Raw genomic sequence first — 23,046 nt, forward strand, 5'->3', positions numbered from 1 at the left:
GGCGGGGGGGGTCACGGAGCCCAAGGCGAAGTCTTTCCCGCCCTTCCTGCAATCCGCCCTTCCAGGGAGCGCTAGGCGGTATCTTAAACTACGTTTCCCAGGATGCTCTTTGCCAGGGACTTCCGTTGGCGTCAGCGGAAGCAGTGACTGGCCGAGCTGCACAGAGGCCGGCTTGGTCACTATGGAGGAGATAGGCATTTTGGTGGAGAAGGTTCAGGTGCGGTGGGGCCTGGGTTTCTTCCCTTCCTGCAATCCGCCCTTCCAGGGAGCGCTAGGCGGTATCTTAAACTACGTTTCCCAGGATGCTCTTTGCCAGGGACTTCCGTTGGCGTCAGCGGAAGCAGTGACTGGCCGAGCTGCACAGAGGCCGGCTTGGTCACTATGGAGGAGATAGGCATTTTGGTGGAGAAGGTTCAGGTGCGGTGGGGCCTGGGTTTCTTAGTGCGGGTCTGACTCACGTGGTGATGCTAGATACGAGTGGGGCGCTGAGTGACTTCCGAGACCACAGCTCGGGTCTGGGTAGTTTCCGAGGCCTCGGTGTAGAGCTGAGTCGTCCTGAGGCCTCGCTGGGTGGCCAAGATGTTCGGAGGGCGGCGGAGCCCGGAAAGCAGAGTGGGGGCACGCATGGCGTTAAGCTTAACGAGTCCTGGAGTCTGATTTCGAGGCCTGGCCAAGTGTTGGGGTTGGGCTGGGTGGAGAGTGATGTGTGGCCTAGGAGTATCCGGGGCAAAGTGGTGGGGGACAGACTGTGGTCGGGACTTGCCTTGGGGAAAGTTGCGTTGAATATTATCTGTGGCTTGGCTGAGTGACGTTTGTCCCTGATCTGAATTGGGAGTCTGACAGGAGGTATTCTGGGGAAGCTGGGTAATGAATGCAAGGACTGATCTTAACCTATCTTGGAGAACCTTGTGGCATTGGGAACCTGTTGAGGGGACTTTGGGATGCTAGGGTCTGTTATGGAGTGGTTGTATCACGTCCTAGTTGGTGACATTGGGGGCATTCTAGTAGCAAATCTGGGGGAGGACACATTGACATAAAATTGTTGTTTAAGGGGTGCTTATATAGAGGGCTGAGAAGTTCTAATTTATTTCGAGAAATTGAATTCTGTCAGGAGCATGTTAGAGGCTGAAATGGGAAGAGGGCTCTAGATGGTCTTATGAGGTGCTTGTGTCCTAGCCCCGATTTTTCACTTTTGTCTATAGGATGAGATTCCAGCACTGTCTGTGTCCCGGCCCCAGACTGGCCTGTCCTTTCTGGGCCCTGAACCTGAGGACCTGGAGGACCTGTATAGCAGATACAAGGTGTGTTCAACCCTAGCCTTGATCCCACATAGGAACCCCACCCCCAACCATTCTTACACTGCCTCCTCCTCCTACCCAGTACCTGCCAGGCCTGCAGCCAACCTTTCCTCTCTGTCCTCTGTGCTCACAGAAGCTACAGCAAGAGCTGGAGTTCCTGGAGGTCCAGGAGGAATACATCAAGGATGAACAGAAGAACCTGAAGAAGGAATTCCTCCATGCCCAGGAGGAAGTGAAGCGAATCCAGAGCATTCCGCTCGTCATTGGTCAGTTTCTGGAGGCTGTGGATCAGAACACAGCCATTGTGGGTTCTACCACAGGTGAGTGGTTGGGCACCTAGGTGCACCTCATTCATTCACCCGCCCATTCAACACTTGATTCTTCCATGGCCCAGGAACTGGGAACTGCCATGTTCCAAGAAAAGCAAAAGACAGGACTGTGTAATGGCTATAATTATTTTGACTAGTCTAAAAGTAGATGTGTATTTTATTTCATAAGTGACTGTTGCAATTCTTGTGTGTGTGCATGCGTAAAATAAAAGTTTAACCAAAGGGATTACCCTTACCATGTGTGATGTACTTTTCTAGTCAATTTTGAATGAAAATTCTGGTCATGCCCCACTAAATTGATTTCACACCCACTTCTGGGTTGGGACCTACACTTTGAAAGCACTGGTAGCATGTTAAGAGTTTGGGCTCAGCCAGGTATGGTGGTGCACACCTTTAATCCCAGCAATCAGGAGGCAGAGGCAGATGGATCTCTGAGTTCAAGGCCAGGTCTGCATAGTGAGTTCCAGGCCAGCTGGGGCTACAGGGAAACAATAGCAAGTTCCAGTCCATCCCAGTAGCTGGTATCAATTAACATACATGCCTTGCCCTTCTGGTGCTCTCTGTTTCTGGTATCTTGCCTGTCTTTTCCTGCTTCCTGTCACTGCTTCTCTGGACTAAGGTTCTAGGTGAAGGTGTGTGCCTACCTGGTGTTGGACTGATGGGCTATCAGGAACAGAGTGATATCCAGGATGAAGCCTGTGTCTTTGAATGAAAAACTTAGGACAGTGGGCGTACTCTCTAAAGTCACACTGTTGTTGGAGGGGTGGGTTTGGAGAGGGCAGTGAGGGCAGTAGAGGGTATTATGGGAGTTTTCTAGGAGGCTGCTGAGCAGTCAGGTCTGATGATCAGAAGAGAACTTGCTCTGCATTACTAGCTTAAATGTAGGGAGTAGATTGGAGATGAGATATGGAGGCTGAGGAAGCAGGAGTTCATGCAGAGACCTAGACAGAAAGTAAGGCTGAATGAGGGCAGGTTCTGGGGGCTGAACACAGGAGGGACTGATCGGATTGACTGAGGAGGTGGAGTGGAAAGTTACAATGATTGATGGGTTGTGGAAGGCTGGGGAAGAACGTCCAAGGTAAAGCTCAGTACTCTGGCTGGGAACTTGGAAACAGTGGGTATCCTTGAGACAGATCTAGGAGGAACAGCACAGTTTGGAGAAAAATAAGATTGTGTTGGGACACACTGAGAGATAACCAGGGGACATCCAGAAGGAAATATACTGGACACACAGAGCTGGACCTCAAGAGTCAGGGCTACAGACAGACAAGGAAGTCAGTAGTATGAGTATGGGGGCAATTGGAGGAGGCAAGACTGGAGGCTAAGTGGGGCTCGACTGGGTTTGGGTCAGAGACTTTAAGACAGTACCAACCATGATGTAAAGAAAAATGGGGGAAATGTAAAGGGACAGTGCCAAGGCTCTGGCACAACTCATTTTCCCATCTCATTTCCTGTCTCCTTCCCAAAGGCTCCAACTATTATGTGCGCATCCTGAGCACCATTGATCGGGAGCTGCTCAAGCCCAATGCCTCAGTGGCCCTTCACAAGCACAGCAACGCCCTGGTGGATGTGCTGCCTCCGGAGGCTGACAGCAGCATCATGATGCTCACCTCAGGTGAGGGGGGCACCCAGGGCCCAGGAGTCCCAAGGGGACCTTGTGGGCCATCCTGGAAGCCCCAGCTCTGTTCTCCCACCAGACCAGAAGCCAGATGTGATGTACGCAGACATCGGGGGCATGGACATCCAGAAGCAGGAGGTGCGAGAGGCCGTGGAACTCCCACTTACGCACTTCGAGCTCTATAAGCAGGTGAGGTGGCAGAAGTGGCAGGGCAGGGAGAGGCCTCACTGGGTCTAGGGTCGGTGACGGGACTCCCTGGCTCATCCTGTCCTACCTCTTGCTTTCAGATTGGCATTGATCCTCCTCGAGGTGTCCTCATGTATGGCCCACCTGGCTGTGGGAAGACCATGTTGGCAAAGGCTGTGGCACATCACACGACAGGTGAGTGTTTCGCCCCCTCCCCAGTGCTCTAACCTGACCTGGCCTCCCCATCTTGCTCCTTGCTTCCTCAGGCTCCCTGGGAAATGGCTCAGCATAGTAGCTACAAACATGGGCTCTGGGATTATAGCCCAGGCGGGTCTCTTGCTGGAGGTACAGTCTTATGCAGGTGATTTCACCTCATTGTGCCTCAGTTTCCTCCAAATAAAAATTAATGCCTCTGAGCATGGTGATGCACGGCCATAGTCCTAGTTTTCAGGAGACTGAGGCAAAAGGTGAAGAATTGGAGGCTAGCCTGGGTTAACTAGACAGACCCTGTTAAGACAAAAGCACCCTAATTCCACAGGCTAATTTTGAAGAGTTAGTGAAATAATACAGTGTATTTCCTATCGTGGGATGTGACTCACTTAGTGACTATGAATTTAGATTGGTAAACTCAGGCCAAGGGGGCAAGTGTTGGGGATAAGACCCTCGAGGGGGCAGTCTGCAGAATCAGTATTACAGGGGTGCAGGGTGACCAGTGAGATTTCCCTGGAAGATGTGTCAGTCCGTCCTGCATGGGCCCCTCAGGAACAGTTCCCAGAGGAATGAGTGAGGAGTTTGTCCAGCACACAGATGGGAAAAGGGCATTTATAGGTCGGGAAATAGCATGTGCAAAGGCCCAGAGCTGGAAAGGAACTCATTTCAAGAATCATGGGTAGACTGTAGATGGCAGTAGGGCAAATGTGTCCTTTGATTTGTTCCTGTTTCTGGTACCCAGCCCAGGAATGATGGGTAGATGTTCACTGAATGCCTAGCCCAGTATGAGCTACATTTTTCAGAGTGCAGGAGGTGAAATTGAGGAGATTGTGAGGTGCCTGAGTATAAACAGACAACATAGTCTAAAAGAAATCTGGCAGCCAATTAGAAGACTTGATTTGGCAACCCCTAATATTAGTCTTATGTTGAGTTCTTAGTGATGGAGAGTCAAAGGGTAGCAATGTCAAGATTTACAAATCATGTAGGTGTGGTTGGTAAGAGGTGATTCAAGAGCAGTCCTCAGTCTCTGGTTTGGGGCCACCTTGTGGTTATTGGTGACTTTCACAAGCGAGAGGAACAAATGGGGTAAGGAATGCGGCATACTTTGGGACATACTGAGATTTCATGACCAGGAAACACTACTGGAAACATAAAAGTACTAGCTATACTGTTCCACTGTTGTTTGGACTGTGGATAGAGATTTGGAAGTCATCAATATATCATTTCTGTGGGTTTTTAGCAGAGTTTTGGAAAACAAATAAAAATGATAATAGTAAATAAAAGTCATGATGACAGACGTTGGAATATTTTGCTGTTTTCAAGTTGTGTATTTATTTTTCAGTCCTTTGAGCAACCTGGGTATTGCTGCATTGTCTGCTCTGTGCCCAGAAAGACTAGTTACTGAAATACAGCAGCAAACCAGTCTTTTCATTCCTGGGATTTATACTCTGCTGAGCTGGAGTGAGATAAAGGAACAGCTGGAGAGGACAGGTGTTGAAAGATTATTTTAACTTTTAAGATAGGAAAGCCTTTACCACATTATAATTCCATTTGGAAAGAAACTAGTTGGCTGGAAAAGTTGGAGATAGAAGCAGGAAGAGACGGGTGGAAAGAGAGCCCCAGAGCTTAGATGGAGGGTCAGGAGGTTTAGAGGGTAGAGGAGAGGGAAGGTACTGTTCGGGCAATAGGACAGGACGCTAAGCGGTTCCTGTCTGAGGGTTTGATCCTCTCGGTGGTGGTGACCAAGGTGAGGTCATCGAAGAGGGAAGAGGTGGATGGTGGAAGTGCTTTAAAGACAGGGGAAGATTTAAACTCCTGCTGTGGGAGATGTAAGAAAATTCTGATGAGAGAGGCTTCAGGATAGTTCCTAAGCTGTGTTAAGGCAGGTTAGGTGAGAAGGTATGATGGTACTATCTGCCCTTTTCTCTGAGTTTTCTCCATTGTGTTGAGCAGCACTTGAGTGGGTATTGATGTGATGGTGATCACACATTTTATGACATGTAACAGGAGTGGCTTTTGGCTCTTAAACATTCATTGCTTTATTAATCCTAACTGCTGAAGCCCTCAGTAACATAAAGACCTCTGTCTCTCCATTTTATACATAAGAAAGCAAGGTTACGAGCTTGTTTGAGGTTGTCAACTGATAACCTGTAGTACTGGGATTTGATGCCAAGACCTCTGACCCCAAACCTCAGACCTTAGACATGCTGTTAATTCCTTGGGCTCAGTGAGATGAGGGGTGTGAGCAAGATAAATGGTATAAAGGTGGTTTTTGTTTTGGTAAGAGGATGCATGACTAGGAGAGTAATAGCAAGTCATAAAGCTTTGCGTTGTGTTTAGAATTCAGGAAACCTTCCACCTTCAAAAAAACTTTCTACTGAAATATTTCCTGAAATTATATTTTTGTTGTTTTTGTTTTTGGATTTTTCTTACTGAATTTTTGTAAACTTCGTACAATACATCTTGATCTTGATCATATTTAGACCTTTCTCCCGTATCTTCGACCCCCAATAAACCACCCCCTCACACACATACACACACACACACACACACACACACACACACACACACCCACACACACACACACACACACACACACACACACACACACACACACACTGGATTTCATGCATTCTGTCATATATGTTTAAGGCCTGTCAAGCCAAGTTTGTGTTCCCAAATGTCCCCTGATGTGAGTTCATCCATGGAGCCTGGTTAACCTATTTAGCATCACTCCCTTAAAGAAAACCAATTCTCACTCTGCTAGTAATCATCAGTTGCCAATAATTACTCAGCTAAGGTTGGGGCTTTGTACTCGTCTCCCTACTTCTGTCCTGGAATTTTGTCTAGTTTGAGCTTGAACGGGACTTGTACATGCTGTCACCATTGCTGTGAGTTTATATGAGCAACTTCCTAGCCACCTGGAAAACTGTTTCCTTGTGGTTTTCCACCACCCCTGGCTTACAACCTTCCTGCCCCGCTCCTCAGTGGTCCCTGAGCCCTGAGTGGTAGAGGGTTTGGGTGGGGGAGTTGTTTGTTTGTTTTGGTCCTTTTGAGACAAGGTCTCCCTGTAGCCCCAGCTAGCCTGGATCTCACTTTATAGACCAAGCTGACCTTGAACTCACAGAAATCCACCTGCCTCTGCCTCCCAGGTGCTGGGATTAAAGGTGTCCATGGCTAGAGGATTAATATAGGAGTCCTACCCAGGTACAAGCACTCCGTAGTCTCTTATTCTCTGCACTTTGGCCAGTTGTGGATTTCTGGGTTAATCACCATCTGTTGCATGAGGAAGCTTTGCTGATGAGACTTGAGAAATGCATCTTCTTTCTGCCCCCTGTTACACTATGCTCCCTGAGCCTTAGGTATAGAGGTTGCATTGTAGATGTGTCATTTAGGGCTGGGCATCTCACAGACCTCTTCTCTCAGTGGGTTTGACCTATTGTGGAACTCTAATAGTTTCCATCTGTTACAAAAAGAAGCTTCTTGATGAGTGGTGAGAGGTACGCTTGCCTGTAAATGTAAGGATACCTATTGGTCCTGGTGTGATGGTGCACATTTTTAAGTCCCAGCACTTGGGAGGCAGAGGTAAGCAGAACTCTGAGTTCAAGGCCAGCCTGGTCTACCAAGTAAGTTCCAGGCCAGCTGGGGCTACAGGGACACCATAAGAAAAAAAAGAAAGATAAGATATATATTTAGAAAACAGAAAGAAATTACATTGGTCTAGAGATGAGACAAAGTAGGTTTTTCTCTAGGATCTATGACCTCTCCAGCCATATGTATTGTCTGTGTTTTCACACAGTTCCCTTCCACTGAGTGGGCCTTAAGTCCAATTAGACAGTTGTTAATTACCTCTATGATAAAAGTGCCACCACTGCACCAATAGAGATGATTTGCTGGGCCAGCCAGTCGTGGTTTTTTAGGATTTACAGCAGGGTAGGACCATTGATTAGTTTTATCCCTTGGCAGCTTGCATAGTATCTTCATGAGAGCTAGTCTGAAGATAATTTTAGAGAAAGTGATTTTAGAAAGTTCCTTGTACCTTTCACCCAGATTCCTTCATGTTACTGGCTTATACAGTCATAGTACAATTATGAAAGCCAGGAAGTTAACATTGGCATAGTACTCTGAACTGAGGTATAGACATCTTTGAATTTTGCCAGTGTCCTACTAGCATCCTTGTTCTGACCGGAGTTTGAATCCAGGCAGACAACCTTGGCTGAGAAGAAACAGAAGCTGAGGGGCTCTTGCTTCTTGTTCTTCTGATTGAATCTGGAGGTGGTCTTTCATTGGAAGAGTGAGAGAGACAGAGGGTGCAGGGGATGGAGCAATGGGAAAGGTTGCCAGTGTGGACCTCCTGGGCTGAAATGAGAATTCATCTACTTGTTATGATGGTGATTGACAGTTTCCCAAGAGTGACTAAGCAGGAGACTATTCCAGGGTAGGTGGGAGAAATGGCAGAGTAAACAGTATGAGAGATTGGCATTGAAAGATGGGGAGGTGCAGTCAGGACAGGAACGGGGAGGCTAGTGAGCAGAGAGACTGACAGATGAGTCCTATCAGGCAGCTTCAGAGAGTAGTTTCTTATAGTGCAGGTTGGACACCTATAGAGCAGTCAGGTAAATGTGTGACCAAAGCAAGGTAGTCAGGTGTGTTTAGGATAGAAAGAGTCAGTAACCTGAGGTTACAAAGTACAGTGAGCCCCAAGGGTGATGCAGGTACCAAAAAAGAGGGTACCTCTTCATACCTTCAGCTATGTGTGAGGTCTGGATCTGAGGGAGTGATGGGCCACCAGGCCTGCAGCCTTGTTCAGCTGCTACTTGGCCTGTGTATATGGATCCTGTATCTCTGCTCTGTGGTGGCTAGAAGGAGAGTCCCAGGAATGTGTCCAGTTAGTACATAGCTGGCCCCTTATTAGGAAACAAGTCCGGGGGAAGGCCCAGAGTAAGCCTGCTTCAGTCTTATTGTCAGTTGTCAACTATGTGAGAGGATGGATTTAGGTCCCTTATCTCTTCAGAAATATGAAAAAGTGGTTCAGAGCAGAGCATGGTGGCAAATGTAATCCCAGTGCTACAGAGACTACAATGGGAGACTTACAAGTTTTGAGGCCAGCCTGGGCTACATAGTGTATTTCAGGCAAGATCCTGTCTCAGAACAAACAAGTGGTTCCTGTATAGCAAACAGAAACTTGGAGTTTGTAGCCAGGCAGTCTGATGTCTTAGTGTATGGACATTTTTGTTTGGTTACTGATTGTACATTTCTGGAAATTCAGGCTTTTGATTTTGTTTTATATTTAATATCCTTATTTTTAAATAGTAGCCTCCCAAATGACGTGTGTGTGCGAGTGTGTGCAGAGTTCATGATTGGGGCTGCTGGGACACTGAGGTGTGAGCAGATGAATTGGGGAATCTACCCCTGTGCTCCTAGGAGTATCCAAGAAAAGAATGTCTTCAGAAAGCCCCAGATTCGGTTAAATAGAAGGGGCCCCAGAGGAGACTGCTCCCCATTCTAACCTTGTTATCCTGCCCTCAGCTGCATTTATTCGTGTGGTGGGCTCAGAATTTGTACAGAAATACTTGGGTGAGGGTCCCCGAATGGTCCGGGATGTGTTCCGCCTGGCCAAAGAGAACGCACCTGCCATCATCTTCATAGACGAAATTGATGCCATTGCCACCAAGAGATTCGATGCCCAGACGGGAGGTGAGTGATGCCCAAACAGGATCAGGATCCTCTGCAGGCTTGTCATAGGATGAGCCCAGGACTGACTGTGTTACTTACTCTCAGCTGACAGGGAGGTTCAGAGGATCCTGCTGGAGCTGCTCAACCAAATGGATGGATTTGATCAGAACGTTAACGTGAAGGTTTGGAGTTTAGAATGGGGAAGAGGGGGTATGGTGTAGGAATAGGAGAAGATGGGGGCTGGTTCATGAGGGCCAGGTATCATAACCAGTAAGAAGATGTAGGAAAGGCAGAAGTCTGAGCTGGCCTCTCCTGGTGCCAGGTAATCATGGCCACAAACAGAGCAGATACCCTGGATCCAGCGCTACTGCGGCCAGGGCGCCTGGACCGAAAAATCGAATTCCCACTCCCTGACCGTCGCCAGAAGAGGTTGATTTTCTCCACCATCACCAGCAAGATGAACCTCTCTGAGGAGGTTGACCTGGAAGACTGTATCCTGCTGTGGAAATGAGGGAGGGAGCCCAGTGCAACATGGTGATTGGGTCTTCTTCATCACCACTAGCAGACTGTGCCAGGAGTATGGGGGAAGGTCCGGGGAGGAGGGGTGGTGACTAAGACAGCCTCAGGACCAGCTCCAGGAATTACCTCACCAAGTCAGGAATGGTTTCTTTAACTCGGCTGCTATAGATGTGGCTCGGCCAGATAAGATTTCAGGAGCTGATATCAACTCCATCTGTCAGGAGGTGAGCAGTTGTTTCTCTCTGATCTGAGCAGGGATGTTTGAAGGTTTCCCCTTCCCCAGTACCACCCTTCTTCCCCTCATTGCCTCCTTGGAGTTTTAGGTTCCATGTTGGGGTGGGGGGGTATGGACTTTTCATTCCCATCCCTTCATAGAGTGGAATGTTGGCTGTCCGTGAGAACCGCTACATTGTCCTGGCCAAGGACTTCGAGAAAGCGTACAAGACAGTGATCAAGAAGGATGAACAGGAACATGAATTTTACAAGTGATTCCCCTGCACATACACCTACCCACACTTCCCCATCACCTGTCCCAAAAGCTAGTTTTCTCTTTACCCAGGATTGGTTTAGTCAATAAATGGACATGATTGAATCCATTTAATTTCTTCTTAGGTGTTTAACTCCTTTGGGGAAAATGGGCCTGAATAGGATGCGCTGGGTCCCCTCCTTGCCTCCAGGTAGATAATGAAGTTCATGGCCTGGATTGCAGCTTGAGAGAAGCAAAGAATTTGGGCAAGATAACTTGAGAGATTTAGTAAAAGGAATGGGACATGAACCTCAGACCAAAACCCTGACCACAGAATAAGCCCCATCTTCATTTCCATAAGTAGACGATTTGGGTTTTCAGTGGTTTCTGCCTTCCTCGCACTTGGGAATATCAGGGACAGACATAGCCCCTTAGTCCCCAGAGCAGAGCGTGGCTATGGGGTGAGAGGATATGGTCACATGCCCAGTTCTGTGAATGTTTCTGGCTGTTCTCTCTCCATACAGCCATCTCAGCACAGATGTATTTGGTTGCCAAGTGAACAGTCCCACCAGTACACACACTTGGCTGCTGGTTAGGGGCAGGTCACCAAGATGTTCTCTGCCCTGGGCACACTGAGTTTCTGTTAGGCATGTTACTCCTTATATGAACTATAACTCCTGGCTGAATGCACTTCTCTACACAAGTAAGACTTTCTTCTTGAGTCACATGTAACTTCTAGCAAAATCCTTTTCCAGGCTTCCATCATACTTGAGGCTTTCCCTTCAGTTTGGCCTGGTGTCCCCTGGGGTTCAATTTCTGGTTAAGCTTTGCCTGTCTTCACCATGTGTAATACTTCTTCCTTGGTCATCTGTGCAGAAAGGCTAGCTGCCTCCTGTGATGACCTGTCGCCTTCTCTGCTATTAAGTGCAGTTTAATGTGGCTACCGTCTCTGGGTCCTTTAGGACATCCAGACCCTATCAGGGCCTCTGGGCTTCACTGTGTCTTGAAGACACAGGTTCCCCTCTAGGCCTTTGAACATGCTCTTTCTTAGACAGCCTAGACTATCCTTCATTCTTACCTGACCAAATCTCTTAATATAGTTTAAGTACATCTTCCTTTCAGTAGCTTCCCAGACTGCCACCCAAGTGAGAAAGGAGTCCATTTCCCATGCTCCCTAGAGCCTGTCCATGGTCTGTTTAGCAAAGCTACCCTCCTTTAGACTGTAGGCTGCTAGACTTTCTTCCCTTTAGACTTGAATCTAGAGCAGTCAGGGAATGTGGCTTGACCACAGTTCAAGCTCCATCTGCTGCACATAGTAAATACTTGGGTGATTTTAAAAACATTCGGAAAATCGATGGAATCTTCCCATAAGGGCATAAATTAAAATAGTGGGGGAATCTCAGGTCCTTGAAGAGAAGGGGGTGATCTTTCATAACTGTCAGGTTGGGAAGAAAAGTAGTTTTTCCTCTTGAAACCTCAGTAAAGTGAGCTAAGGAGTAAGGGGTGGACCATAGGGGCTAAGGGTAGAACTAAGCAACACAACTTTGGAAACTAGATGCTCACTTCCTTAGCAGACCTGAGGAAATAGCCTGAGCTGAAAAAAAGCGAGGGGAGAATCAGACACATTCCTTTTTCATAGAAGTCAGGAACCAAGGTACCAGGTTCTGAATTTGAGGGCTGTATATAAATAAGCCCCCCGGGGAATGGGAGGTATACAACCTGAACAGAATACCCCCATAGACTTGAAATTGCCAGTTGCTGTTTCCCGTGGTGCAGCTTGAAGCATCTTAAAACTCCCATCAGTCTCACCTGTAAAATGGCCATAACTCAAGTCCCAGCATTAGTAAGACGAGGCATGAAATCACATGAAAACAGCATAAAGCTCTAGATAGGGAGAGGGAGAACCAAAGCTCTCCACCTCTGAAGGCCTCTGCAGTAACTTTCCCTATGTGATTGACTCCCCATAGCAGAGCTGCAAATACCAAGGCTGATTTTGCTACTGTTGAGAGTTGCTCTCTCAGTACTTCTTCCCTGGTACACTAGAGGGACTGATACTCCCCCTCTTGTCAAAGGCCCCACAGTGTACACGAAAAACTAAGGTGTTTGGTTTGGTTTGGTTTGGTCTTTTTGAGACAGGGTCTTCCTGTAGCCCCAGCTGGCCTGGAACTCTCTATGTAGATCAGGCTGGCCTTGAACTCATGGAGATTCCCCTGCCTCTGCCTCCCAAGTGCTAGGATTAGAGATGTGCATCACCACATCTGGCTGTAAGTTTATTTTTTAAGATGAGGTCTTTTTGTATTGTGCCGTCCCTACGACCACTACGCTCAAGGGATCCTCCTGACTCAGCCCCCTGTGTAGTAGGACTACATGTGTACCAACCACACTGTTTTACAACTTTGTGGCACAGAGGGTTTTTCCTTGAGGGAGTTGGCATTTGGATTTTGGAAAAATAGGAACAGAACTGAAAAATGATTCAGATAGAATGTTCTCAAGGGTTCAAACTCAAGTCAATTTTACATTTGCCCTGACCATTTCTTTAACTTGAAGTTTTTGAAAAAATCTTCGAGATGGGGACATCCAGAGATGGAAACCCTATCGTTTCTTCTCTCTATTCATATGATGCTTCACAGGGCCTTGTACCATTTTCATTTAGGTGAAATGACCCAGACTACTAGTAACTTTAATATGTAATTCTAGGGGTTGCAGGTTTCCTAAGCAGATTCCCTGTACCCTTCAGTAGCATTTCTTTGGGTTTTAACTACTTCAGGTTAGTTAGCTTATCTCAGATGAGACTGCAGTGTCCATATTGCTCAGTAGTTAATGACTCCACTGATCATAGTGCCAAGCACTAATGTGGTACATGTCACTACAAAGCTTACACAGACAAGAGGGCATGTCACGGCGGCACAGATCATGCCACAGCTATCCCAGATGACTCAGACATGGTCTGCCATGGAAGGGGAGATAAAGATCATTTTTATCCAGAATTTGGTGCTTGGTCTCCTGGTGACATCATCTATTGACTTGCTCTCATAAATTTTCCCCAAACACTTGGACATTTGGCCTTTTCTTCATTATCTTAAGGTACATATACTTAAATGGGGGTATAAGGCCCAAGTGGTGTTGCCCAACACTGCAACTCTTACCGAGGTAGGGATATATCAGGCTCAAGGAAGGCAATCTTAGAACCCAGAGCCCTGCAGGTGTCCTCTGGCTTGCACCTGATACAGCTCTTTTTATATCCATGAGCTCATGCTATCACATTAGTTTTAATATATCACCAGGCTCATTAAGTTTTCTCCCTCTTCATATGTGTTTCTGCTGCATATGACACAACGGGTTCAGAGATTCCTCAAAGGATGGGGCAGGATGAAAGGAAAGACACATTTAATTAGAATCTCAAGAGGGTACCAGGAGGCACTCTGCTGAAGGAACAGAGGCCCTGAGTTCTTGTCCCACTGGGTATTTATTAGTTTACATAAATAGAACAAATAAAGACCATTACTCAGTGTAGACAGTCTTGTGAAAACTTTCTTAAGACCTTTTGGTATGCTACTTTAAAACACGACTTGTTTTCTAAGAGGGAAACTAGCTAAGCATAGCAACTTAGGACGTGTGGTTAGAGTGCTCTTCAGGTCTGGGGTCTGGGACACTGCATTCCTTTATCTGCCTCAACACCCACATCTGTGGTTCACATAGGCATCCTTGACTGCAGGTGCCGTTGTCAAGCATGCTTTCAGCAGTGTTCAGGTCAAGCAGTCCCAGCAGACCAAGAAGCCAGGCTCCCATTGCAGCTACATTTGCATACTGGACTACTCTGGGACTAAGAACCCATACATTGCTTCCATCCCCTGCCTTATACATTGGCTTTTATCACTCTACTTGGGGTTTTTACATCACATGAATAGTTAGTTATTTGGCTTCCCACACCCAATGCTGAGCAGATGAACTCCTCACCTGCTTGGGCTCTGAAAGCCCTCTCCAGGCTCCCCGTTCCAGTTCCATCCCTCACCACTTGGAACATGTTAGGCTCTGGCATCTTGGGCTGTACAGTCCCCCGCATGAAAATCCTCACTTGCCCTGGCAAGCCCTGAGCTGTGAGCCACCTTATGGCTCTAAAACCGAACTTTTCAGGAAGGGGCGAGGAAGTGCAGACTGCCTTGTCATTTGAAATAAAGCAAATAGTTCTCTGACCTATCAAATAGTTCTTTGACACGACTCTTACTAATTGTTTCACAGCCAAATTACACACATTTAACCCACCACAGCCAGAGGCGCCGTCAATCCACCTTCACAGTGACACTCAAACGCTCGCTCATAAGGCCTGGCGCAAGGGGCCGCAAGTTCACCTTTAACATGTACTGAACCCCTGTTCTGTACTGTAGGGTGTGTGTCGGGGCGGGGTGGACAAAATTCTGCCTTGAGCTTGCGTTCTGGCCTCCTGCCGAGGATGGGCTAGCAGAGACTGCCATGGGTGTGAGCGCTCAGCTTCACGTGCAGTTCCTCGGATGACAGCGCGGCCGGAACCACGCGCGCCTGCGCAGGCACAGTCGGCGCCCAAGCCTTGGACTGCAGTTCCCAGAAACCCACTGGAGGAAAACGCCTGGACACCGAGAGCTCTTTCCTCTGCGCTCGTCGGGTTGGGCGGTAGTCGCCTCTCGGGGAGAAGTCGGCGCCCGGTGAGTGGAGCGGGACTCAGGCGTGTAGACGCGGCCGGCTCCCGAAGTGAGGCGTAGACAGGGCGGGTGGTGCGGGGGCCTCGGCCTTGCGCGCTGAGGAGCCGAGGGGTCGCGTGTGCCCGCAAGACCGTGTCAGGGCCGGGCGGCCCCGGGCCCGCAGCTGCTGCTGATGCCGAGACCGGCTCTCGGCTCCCCCGCGGTGTCATTCACGCAAGCTTCCGGGCCTTTTCCCGTCTTCCCTCACCGAACACCGCCGAGGAGGATGCTGTTAGGATGCAGGTTTTCTGGAAAAAGACGCAGACAGGCGTGGGATTGGGATGGGGCATCGGGGTGGGAAGTGTCGCTGAGCGGACTCCTGAGACCGCGGGGTGGGAGTCGTCGTCGTCCCCCCCCCCCAGGTGCTGTGGGGCTGCCCTTCTCAGACCACAGCATTCCCGCTCCTCTGAGCCAGGAACCTGCCGTGCATCCAACGAATTCCAACATCTTTCCCATCAGAGGAGAGAATTATGGTAGCACATCTATTAAGTACATAACCATGGGAGTTTGCTTCTGCTTGTGCATCAGATGCATTTGCCTTTCCGTGAAATGTCTAGGGATTTTCCTTCCCAGTGAATGATGGACCATACATTGAATTCCGAACCTCCCTGATCTCCAAATGCCCCAGTCCTTATTTTTTCATATTATTCCTAGGCACCTTTTAAATAACATGGTAACTAAATTCATAACTAGATCCAATGTTAAACCTTTATCTTATTGAACTTAGTATTCAGGTATAGTGACGTTATTGATTTCTAAAGACCACAGTTTAAGGCCAGATCAGAGATGTTTGGTGGGTTTTAGTGACATAGCATTCTTTGTAATGCTTTAAGGAACGGGAATATGATTGGAAATCTGATTATGCAAACCTCTGTCAATATATACTTGGATTTTTCCAGGGAATGAATTGAGATTTGTAGTTGTAAAGATTCAGTTATAAGAATTAAAAATATTTATGTTCTTTGTAATGAAAACAAATTTAAATTAAATCAAATTTAAATTTACTATGAATCTTATTTATTAATATTGGGATTTAATAAGGATTAAATTTTATAAGGATTATACCTAAAGTAATACTTGAATTAATTATTCAGCCAAAAATAGAGGAAGAATCAAATACATTTCTTTATGTTGTGCACAAATTTTCAAGGCTCTAGGTTTGATCCCAAGAACCACACACACAAAAAAATCTCTTTTCGTTCTGTACATGCTGCTCACTGGACTTATGTTCAAAGAATTTTGATAGTAAAAAAGGTCTTGTGGGGCTACAGAGATGGCTCAGAGATTAAATGAACACATGTTGTTCATGCAGAGGACCCAAATTTAGTTCCCAGCACCCAAGTTAGAAGGTTCACAACTGCCTGTAACTCCAGCTCCAGGGCATATGACACCCTCTTCTGGACTCCTCAGGCACCTGCACCCACACATCTACATACTCACATGCACACACAAATACACATGATTAAAATGTTTTTAAAATATTTACAAAATGCCAGGTGTGATGCTGCATGCCTTTAATCCCAGCACTCAGGAGGCAGAGGCAGGAGGATCTCTGTGAGATCGAGGCAAGCCTAGGCATTATTGATAATTGTCACACTGATTCCCCTATTGTTTCCACATTTATCAAATTAATTTATTTTCAACATGTCAAAATTTGTATTTCAAAATTAACTTGGGTACAGACTTACTATATACTTTGGATTATGAAATTAATACTTTCCCCAAAAAGTTTGCTTACTCATTTATATTACGTAAGACAGAGCTTCTTGAACTTTTTATACTTGTGACCCCTTCTTGAGGAGGAAATTTTTACACAGCTCCACATATATAAATATATAAGCTGGGTACATAAATCAAAAATTTACTGGATAAAAAAGATTTATTTTAGGGACTGGAGAGATGGCTCAGCTGTTAAGAACACTGGTTGTTCTTGCAGAAGACTGGGGTTCAAATCCCAGCACCCACATGGCAGCTAACAACTGTCCGTAACTCCAGTCCCAGGGGATCTGACAGCCTCTTCTGACCTCCGAGGGCATTGCACGACACCGGTGCACTTACCTACATGCAGGCAATACACACACATAAAATAAAAATAATAAATAAAAATTTTTTTAATTTATTTTAAAACAATTCTTTAGGGAGTTGCTAGAGAGATGGCTCGGCGGTTAAGAGCATGTATTGCTGTTACAAAGCACCATAGTTCAGTTCCCAGCACCCAGACCAGATAGCTCACAACTACCTGCAACTCTAGCTCTAGGTGATCTGATGTATCTGGTCTCTTTGGGCACCTGCACTTACATGCACATACCAACTCACACAGAGACATACATAAACACAGTTAAAAGTCAAATAAATCAAGGCCAGCCTGATCTACATAGTGAGTTCCAGGACAGCTGGGGCTACAGGGAGACCCTGTCTCAAAAAGACCGAAAAAAAAAAAAAAAGTCAAATCTTTGCTGGGCATGGTGGTACATGCCTTTGATCCCAGCAGAGGCAGGCAGATCTCTGAGATCAAGGCCAGCTTGCTCTATATAGTGAGTTCCAGGCCAGCTGGAAAAAAATTAATCTTTAAAAAAAAATTTTTTTAATTCTTTGTAATTCCTACAATTTTACTAATTTGGGGAGGGGTCTTTTTGAGACAGGGTCTCCCAGTAGCCTCAGCTGGCCTGGAACTCACTATGTAGACCAGGCTGGCCTTGAACTCAAAGAGATCCGCCTGCCTCTGCCTCCCGAGTGCTGGGAATAAAGGCATGCAGCACCATGCCCAGCTCAATTTTACTAATTTTTAAAGACAAAAGAAAATTTACATACTAGTGAGATAGATATGAAGAATTTTCATATAAAGAATTACATTTTCACTGAATAGTGGCACTGCAGGACATAGAGCATCTTCATCATTTTTCATAGTTGATCAATATTTATAATTATCAATGCCAAAAATGCTGCTTTGCATAAATATGTAATTCAAAATTGCAGATGTATTTTTAGAGCTATTTCAGAAATTTATTGCCGATTCTGTCTAATCCCATGCCAAAATTCATTTAATGATTTTTAAATAAAACTTGTCATGAATTCAAACAGCAATTTTAAAGTCAAATATTCTAACAATACAATCCAAAGACATACTAATTTGATACTTAGATGCTGAAGAATGATGGCTTATTTTCTGTAATTCAGCATTACTTTTCTGTGAAACTTTCTACAGTAAAACAACTGTGATTCATAACACACAGCAGTCTTAGATATGAGCCAGTGTGTCAGACTGCATTCATTTTTGTTCCTTGTCATAACTGCATGTAGGATGTAAATTGTGTGTGTGTGTGTGTGTGTGTGTGTGTGTGTGTGTGTGTGCATGCAGAACCAAGACTATGTTGAAGTTGTGGGATGCAACATGGGCAAGTGCTTTCAGGAGCACCTCGAATACATTATGTGTTCAATTTTTAATTAATTTGATTTCAGAAACCTTTTACTCTTGACAAGTTTTTTGTGATCCTGCCCCCACCCTCACTCAGTTACATGACCCCATAGGTTTAAGAAGCTGGGATGTAAGGGACTTAGAAGAAAACTTAAAGTTGCTCTATCGTTACTGGAAATATTCAAGAGACATAGATTTTAGCATAATTTTTCTGTACACTGGTGAGGACATGTATATGTGCATGCTTTTATTTCTTCAGACTAGAAATTGCACTGACTGGTCAGGCATGGTGGGACACCTTTAATCCCAGCATTCAGGAGGGAGAGGCACATAGAGCTTTGTGAGAATGAGGCCAACCTGGTCTTTATAATGAGTTTCAAAGTTCCAGGCAAACTGGCTACAGAAAGACCCTGTCTATAAAATAGAAATTTAAAAAAAAAAAAAGAAAGAAAGATTGCACTGATTGTTATATTTAATGAATTATTCATGTTCAGGCTTCATTCAAAGAAATCTTGGACTTTAAGGAAACACAGAATTGAAAGTTAGTTACCTTTATTAAAAGACATCTCTGTCTCTCATTAACTGTGAATTTGGGTGAGGAATTGTATTCTGAACTCTTTACCTCTCCCTTTACATAGATGACTACATGGCCTTGTGATAAAAGACCCATCACATAAAAGATCCTTAAAATGTTTGGATTTTTGTCACCTGATAACCATGGGCATGAATTCACACCTCACCTTAAATATTAAGATAGTAAGAGGGGGCTGAAGAGATGGCTGCAAAGGACCTGGGTTGAGCTCCCAGTACCTATGCGGAGGCTAACAACAGTTCCTGGGCACTTAATGCCCTCTTCTGCCTTTCACAGGTATTACATGGCATGGGTACACTTAAATACAAGCTGGCCAAACACTCATACACATAAAATAAAAATAAATAAATTTTAATTTAAAATAGTGAAAGCTGGGAGTGGTGGCACATGCCTTTAATCCCAGCACTTGGGAGGCAGAGGCAAGTGGATCTCTGTGAGTATGAGGCCAGGCTGGTCTACATAGAGAGTTCCAGGCCATCTAGGGCTACAGGGAGACCCTGTCTCAAAAAGACGGACGGACGGATGGACAGATGGACAGATAGATAGATAGATAGATAGATAGATAGATAGATAGATAGATGGATGGATGATGGATGGATGGATGGATTAATGGTTGAGAGGTAGTCAGTGATTCCATGCAGGAAATCAAAATAGATAATCCTGAGACGAAATAGACATTTTTTAGAAACAGCCCAGAGGATTCTGAGGACTGTAGTTCTGACTAGGCAAAGACTCCATATGGGCAGTTACAGTTTGCAATGCTTTTTTCTGCCTCTGTGTCTGTGACATCTAGGCACATCCCCAAGCCATGAATGATAATCAGGTTTGCATGGGATAGGCCCTACTCAGCTCTAAAGTGGACATGTATAGAAAAGGATCTGCTCAGTAGTTCATATACAGATGAGTATCATCAGAAATGAGGATGGACCTGAGGCTGTTCTGCTGTAGTGACTTGTCTGACTCCATGCAGGAATCCTCTGCTGTGCATTTACCACCTATTTCCCATAGTGTAGGGAGGAGTTGGACCTTCTCTTGTCTCTCCTGTTTTATATATGCAGTGTTAGGGGCCGGATACAGAAAGGAGGGAAAACAGCATCATGTTAGCTTGAGTCATTTTGGAATTCTGAGACAAACCTTGTCTTAAAGTCACTTGTTTCTCTTATAGCCGTGTCTTCTATGGACTCTTCTTCTCCGGTTGAAGAAACACCTGGAGGATTGACAGTTTCTTGCAGTTCTAAAATCATGGCCCATGTAAGTCTCTATTTTTCTATTTTGAAATACTGAATTTTAAATTCATGTGATCATTTTCATTTTAATATTTACAGTCCTGGGGTTGAACCCTGAGCCTCACATATGCTAGTCAACCATTCTGCTACTTCCTTAGGACCTTTTTTATTGCTGTGGCAAGTACCTGAGAGAAACAGTTTAAAGGGAAGAAAGGTTTATTTTGGCTCATGGCTTCAGTATATCGTCAGCTGATTCCATTGCTTTGGGCCAGAGGTAAGGAAGAAATAACGTGGCAGTGGACACTTGTCACAGAACCTGCTCACGTTTTGGCAGCCAGAAAGCAGAGAGAGAGAAAGGAGAGAGAATGGAGGAAGGAGAGAGAGAGGGAGAGAGATCATCTGGACAGGGTTTATCTTTCCAGAGCATTCTTCCATTGACCTTCCTTCAGTTTAGCCCTACCTTCCAATAATGCTGTGAAATTATAAATCTGTCAGTGGATTAGGTCAGAGCTTTCTCAGTGGTTGGGTCCACAAGCTAGGCACTGACTCTTCAACACGTGAGACTTTGGGGATGTTACTTTACGTCCACACCACAGCTGTTGAGCTGTCACTGCAGTCAACATGCAGTCATTCTTTTTTTTTTTTCCACTTATCACTGTATTTATTCAAGGTTCTATTCCATCTCAAACAAACAGAAACAATGTCAAGTTAGGAACCACATTTCATACATATGTTTTTGTCATTAGCATCTAGCACATCATCTGGAAAATAGCAGCTATTTCATACCCTTTAGGAACCAAATTATTTTGTCAATAGATCACAGTACACCAAGCAATATAGTCAGTTAATATAGAACATACTGTAGCTGAAAACCCCACCTGAAAAAAAAATCTAAAAGCAGCAATCCCCTAAAATTTGGCAGAAAGTGAAAAATTCATTCCCCTTCTGGCTAGAATGAAACCAAAGTCTGTGATTTTCAAGTAGTGGCAAACATGACACTCTGATAGGGGAAACCTAAGAGGCCTCAAGAGCCACACTGGAACATATTTTTGTGGGTTTGCTCACTACACGGATCACAGATTCACCACACACCTCAGTAACTCAACCGTAGTCTGGTCATTTAGCCAATAAACTATGTGCATGGGAAAAGTATCTCCATGACAGTCTTTGCCATGTGAGAAGTGAGGTCATAGCTAATGAAGAGACAATACTCCAGTTGCTAATTCAAAGCTCTGGCCTGGGGCAGACAAGGGGAAAAAACGAGCTTATTTCCTAATGCTGCTAAGTCTTACCTTCATAGTCATAAACCAAAGAGGAATAGAAAACAAATAGCACATAATTTTGTATTTTTATAATAAGTTTGAAACTAAACACTAAGAAACCTTGTCAGCCCCTGCTAAGCGGATTCCAATTAAGGCTCTGGCAGGGTTCCAGCTGTTTTACTCCTCAAATAGCACAGAGCATAACAAAGTTTATGACGCATTCAAAAGTCAAATACCCTATTAACATAAATATGTAGTGAAATCAAGTCTTCTACCAATTTTCAGCTTGCTTTCTTCCTTTCATGTGGGGTAGGCTGATAGAAGCTGAAGCCTGTTTCTCTTGTGACATCTTGGCATCTTGGCTTAGAATGCAAAGCAAGGCTTCCTTTATAACACAGTGTACTAACTCCGGTTCCCTACTCACAAGGACACTTTCATTATAATGAATTCGTTCTTATACTGGTTTTGGTATCAAGAACACTAGCTTTTCCTTTCTGTTGCAATACTGAGCCTAAAAACAAGAAAAATAAGATTCAGTGGTTCAGGCTCACTTGTTTATTGTTTGATTCACATGTGCCCCCCCCCCCATCAACTAGGAAATGGATTTGTTAACACGGGCTGTCACTGCCAAGATTTAATATAAGAAAAGGTTACTTCCTTGGCCATGGAAGTCAAACTCCAAATTGAAAGATATAAGCAAGTAAAATGTTTAAAGTGAAAGAAAATAAGCAAAAAATTGAAGCAGTAAGTTTTTTTAAAGGTTCACTTTAGGAAATAAGAAGAAGGCTAGTCTGTCAAAAGCCAGCACCCTTTTTGGCAAATTCCTTAAAAGGTGATAAGTTAAATGGAACTATGTCTCTGGAGAGCATCAGAGATACATCTTTCTCTTACCATACAATTCAGTCATTTGGAAGAGGAACTGTGTAACGTAGCTTGTTTTGCTCTCCAGTGATCTATAGAACTGTTCTTTCTTTTTTCATTTTTAATAACTACATGATTAGAAGAAGCATTTCAGTATAGCTGTAACATATTCAGTAACACACTCCAGAGCAAGAGTATATCTCCTTCACAAATGGGTGCAAGTGTCTAGGTTCACAATTGAATTAATACCATTATACAATATTGAACTCAGTATAAGCCTTGTGAGACATAAAATTGAATGAGTTTTTAACCTTTAAAAAAGATCTTCATTTCATTTTAGAATATATTGTTCCTTGCAGAAAGACTCATTGTTTTTGCTACTAACACTGAGATGTTGGCGCATTCATCTCTAATCTGTATGTATCTGATTATTACTAGTCATAATTGTTGCACTTGGATCCTTGGCACCTGTGTATGTCTATAGAATCATCGGGTAGATTCCAATGGTAATATTTATAACCTCTACTAATTAGCATGATGTAAATTTCCATGCTTCCTCCTCAAATATAATACATTTCTAAAAATTTGTTGATTTTGTGTGTGTGTGTGTGTGCGTGCATGCATGTGTGTATCACACAGAACATCCCAAACCATCTTATTCAACTGTACACCC

At 44.9% G+C, this 23,046-nt stretch overlaps 2 protein-coding genes across 4 annotated transcripts in view; both read left to right on the top strand.

The window, feature by feature from the left end:
• The first annotated feature begins 166 nt into the window (after positions 1-166).
• Positions 167-10,437, top strand: Psmc4 (proteasome 26S subunit, ATPase 4). 2 transcript variants are annotated; one of them, XM_008853975.2, is made up of 11 exons: positions 167-217; positions 1,203-1,301; positions 1,432-1,618; positions 3,096-3,242; positions 3,325-3,434; positions 3,533-3,626; positions 9,171-9,338; positions 9,423-9,499; positions 9,640-9,808; positions 10,005-10,060; positions 10,212-10,437. In XM_008853975.2, the coding sequence occupies exons 1-11, from the start codon at positions 182-184 to the stop codon at positions 10,323-10,325; spliced, it is 1,257 nt and encodes a 418-aa protein (XP_008852197.1). In that variant the 5' UTR covers positions 167-181; the 3' UTR covers positions 10,326-10,437. The 2 variants fall into 2 exon arrangements, with proteins under 2 accessions (XP_008852197.1, XP_008852196.1); XM_008853974.2 differs by lacking the exon at positions 167-217 and adding an exon at positions 264-417.
• A 4,332-nt stretch (positions 10,438-14,769) lies between these two features.
• Positions 14,770-23,046, top strand: part of LOC103750752 (zinc finger protein 546) — a 39,966-nt gene continuing 31,689 nt past the window's right edge. Inside the window, exons 1-2 of one of the 2 annotated variants that reach the window (XM_017803423.2) lie at positions 14,770-14,981; positions 20,190-20,275. In XM_017803423.2, coding sequence (XP_017658912.1) covers positions 20,201-20,275 — 75 coding nt within the window. In that variant the 5' untranslated portion in view covers positions 14,770-14,981; positions 20,190-20,200. The remainder of the gene's footprint in view (positions 14,982-20,189; positions 20,276-23,046) is intronic. The other variant, XM_017803424.2, reaches the window with a different exon arrangement.

Source organism: Nannospalax galili, unplaced genomic scaffold (assembly GCF_000622305.1).
Source record: "Nannospalax galili isolate Female #2095 unplaced genomic scaffold, S.galili_v1.0 scaffold886, whole genome shotgun sequence".
Classification (NCBI taxonomy): domain Eukaryota; kingdom Metazoa; phylum Chordata; class Mammalia; order Rodentia; family Spalacidae; genus Nannospalax; species Nannospalax galili.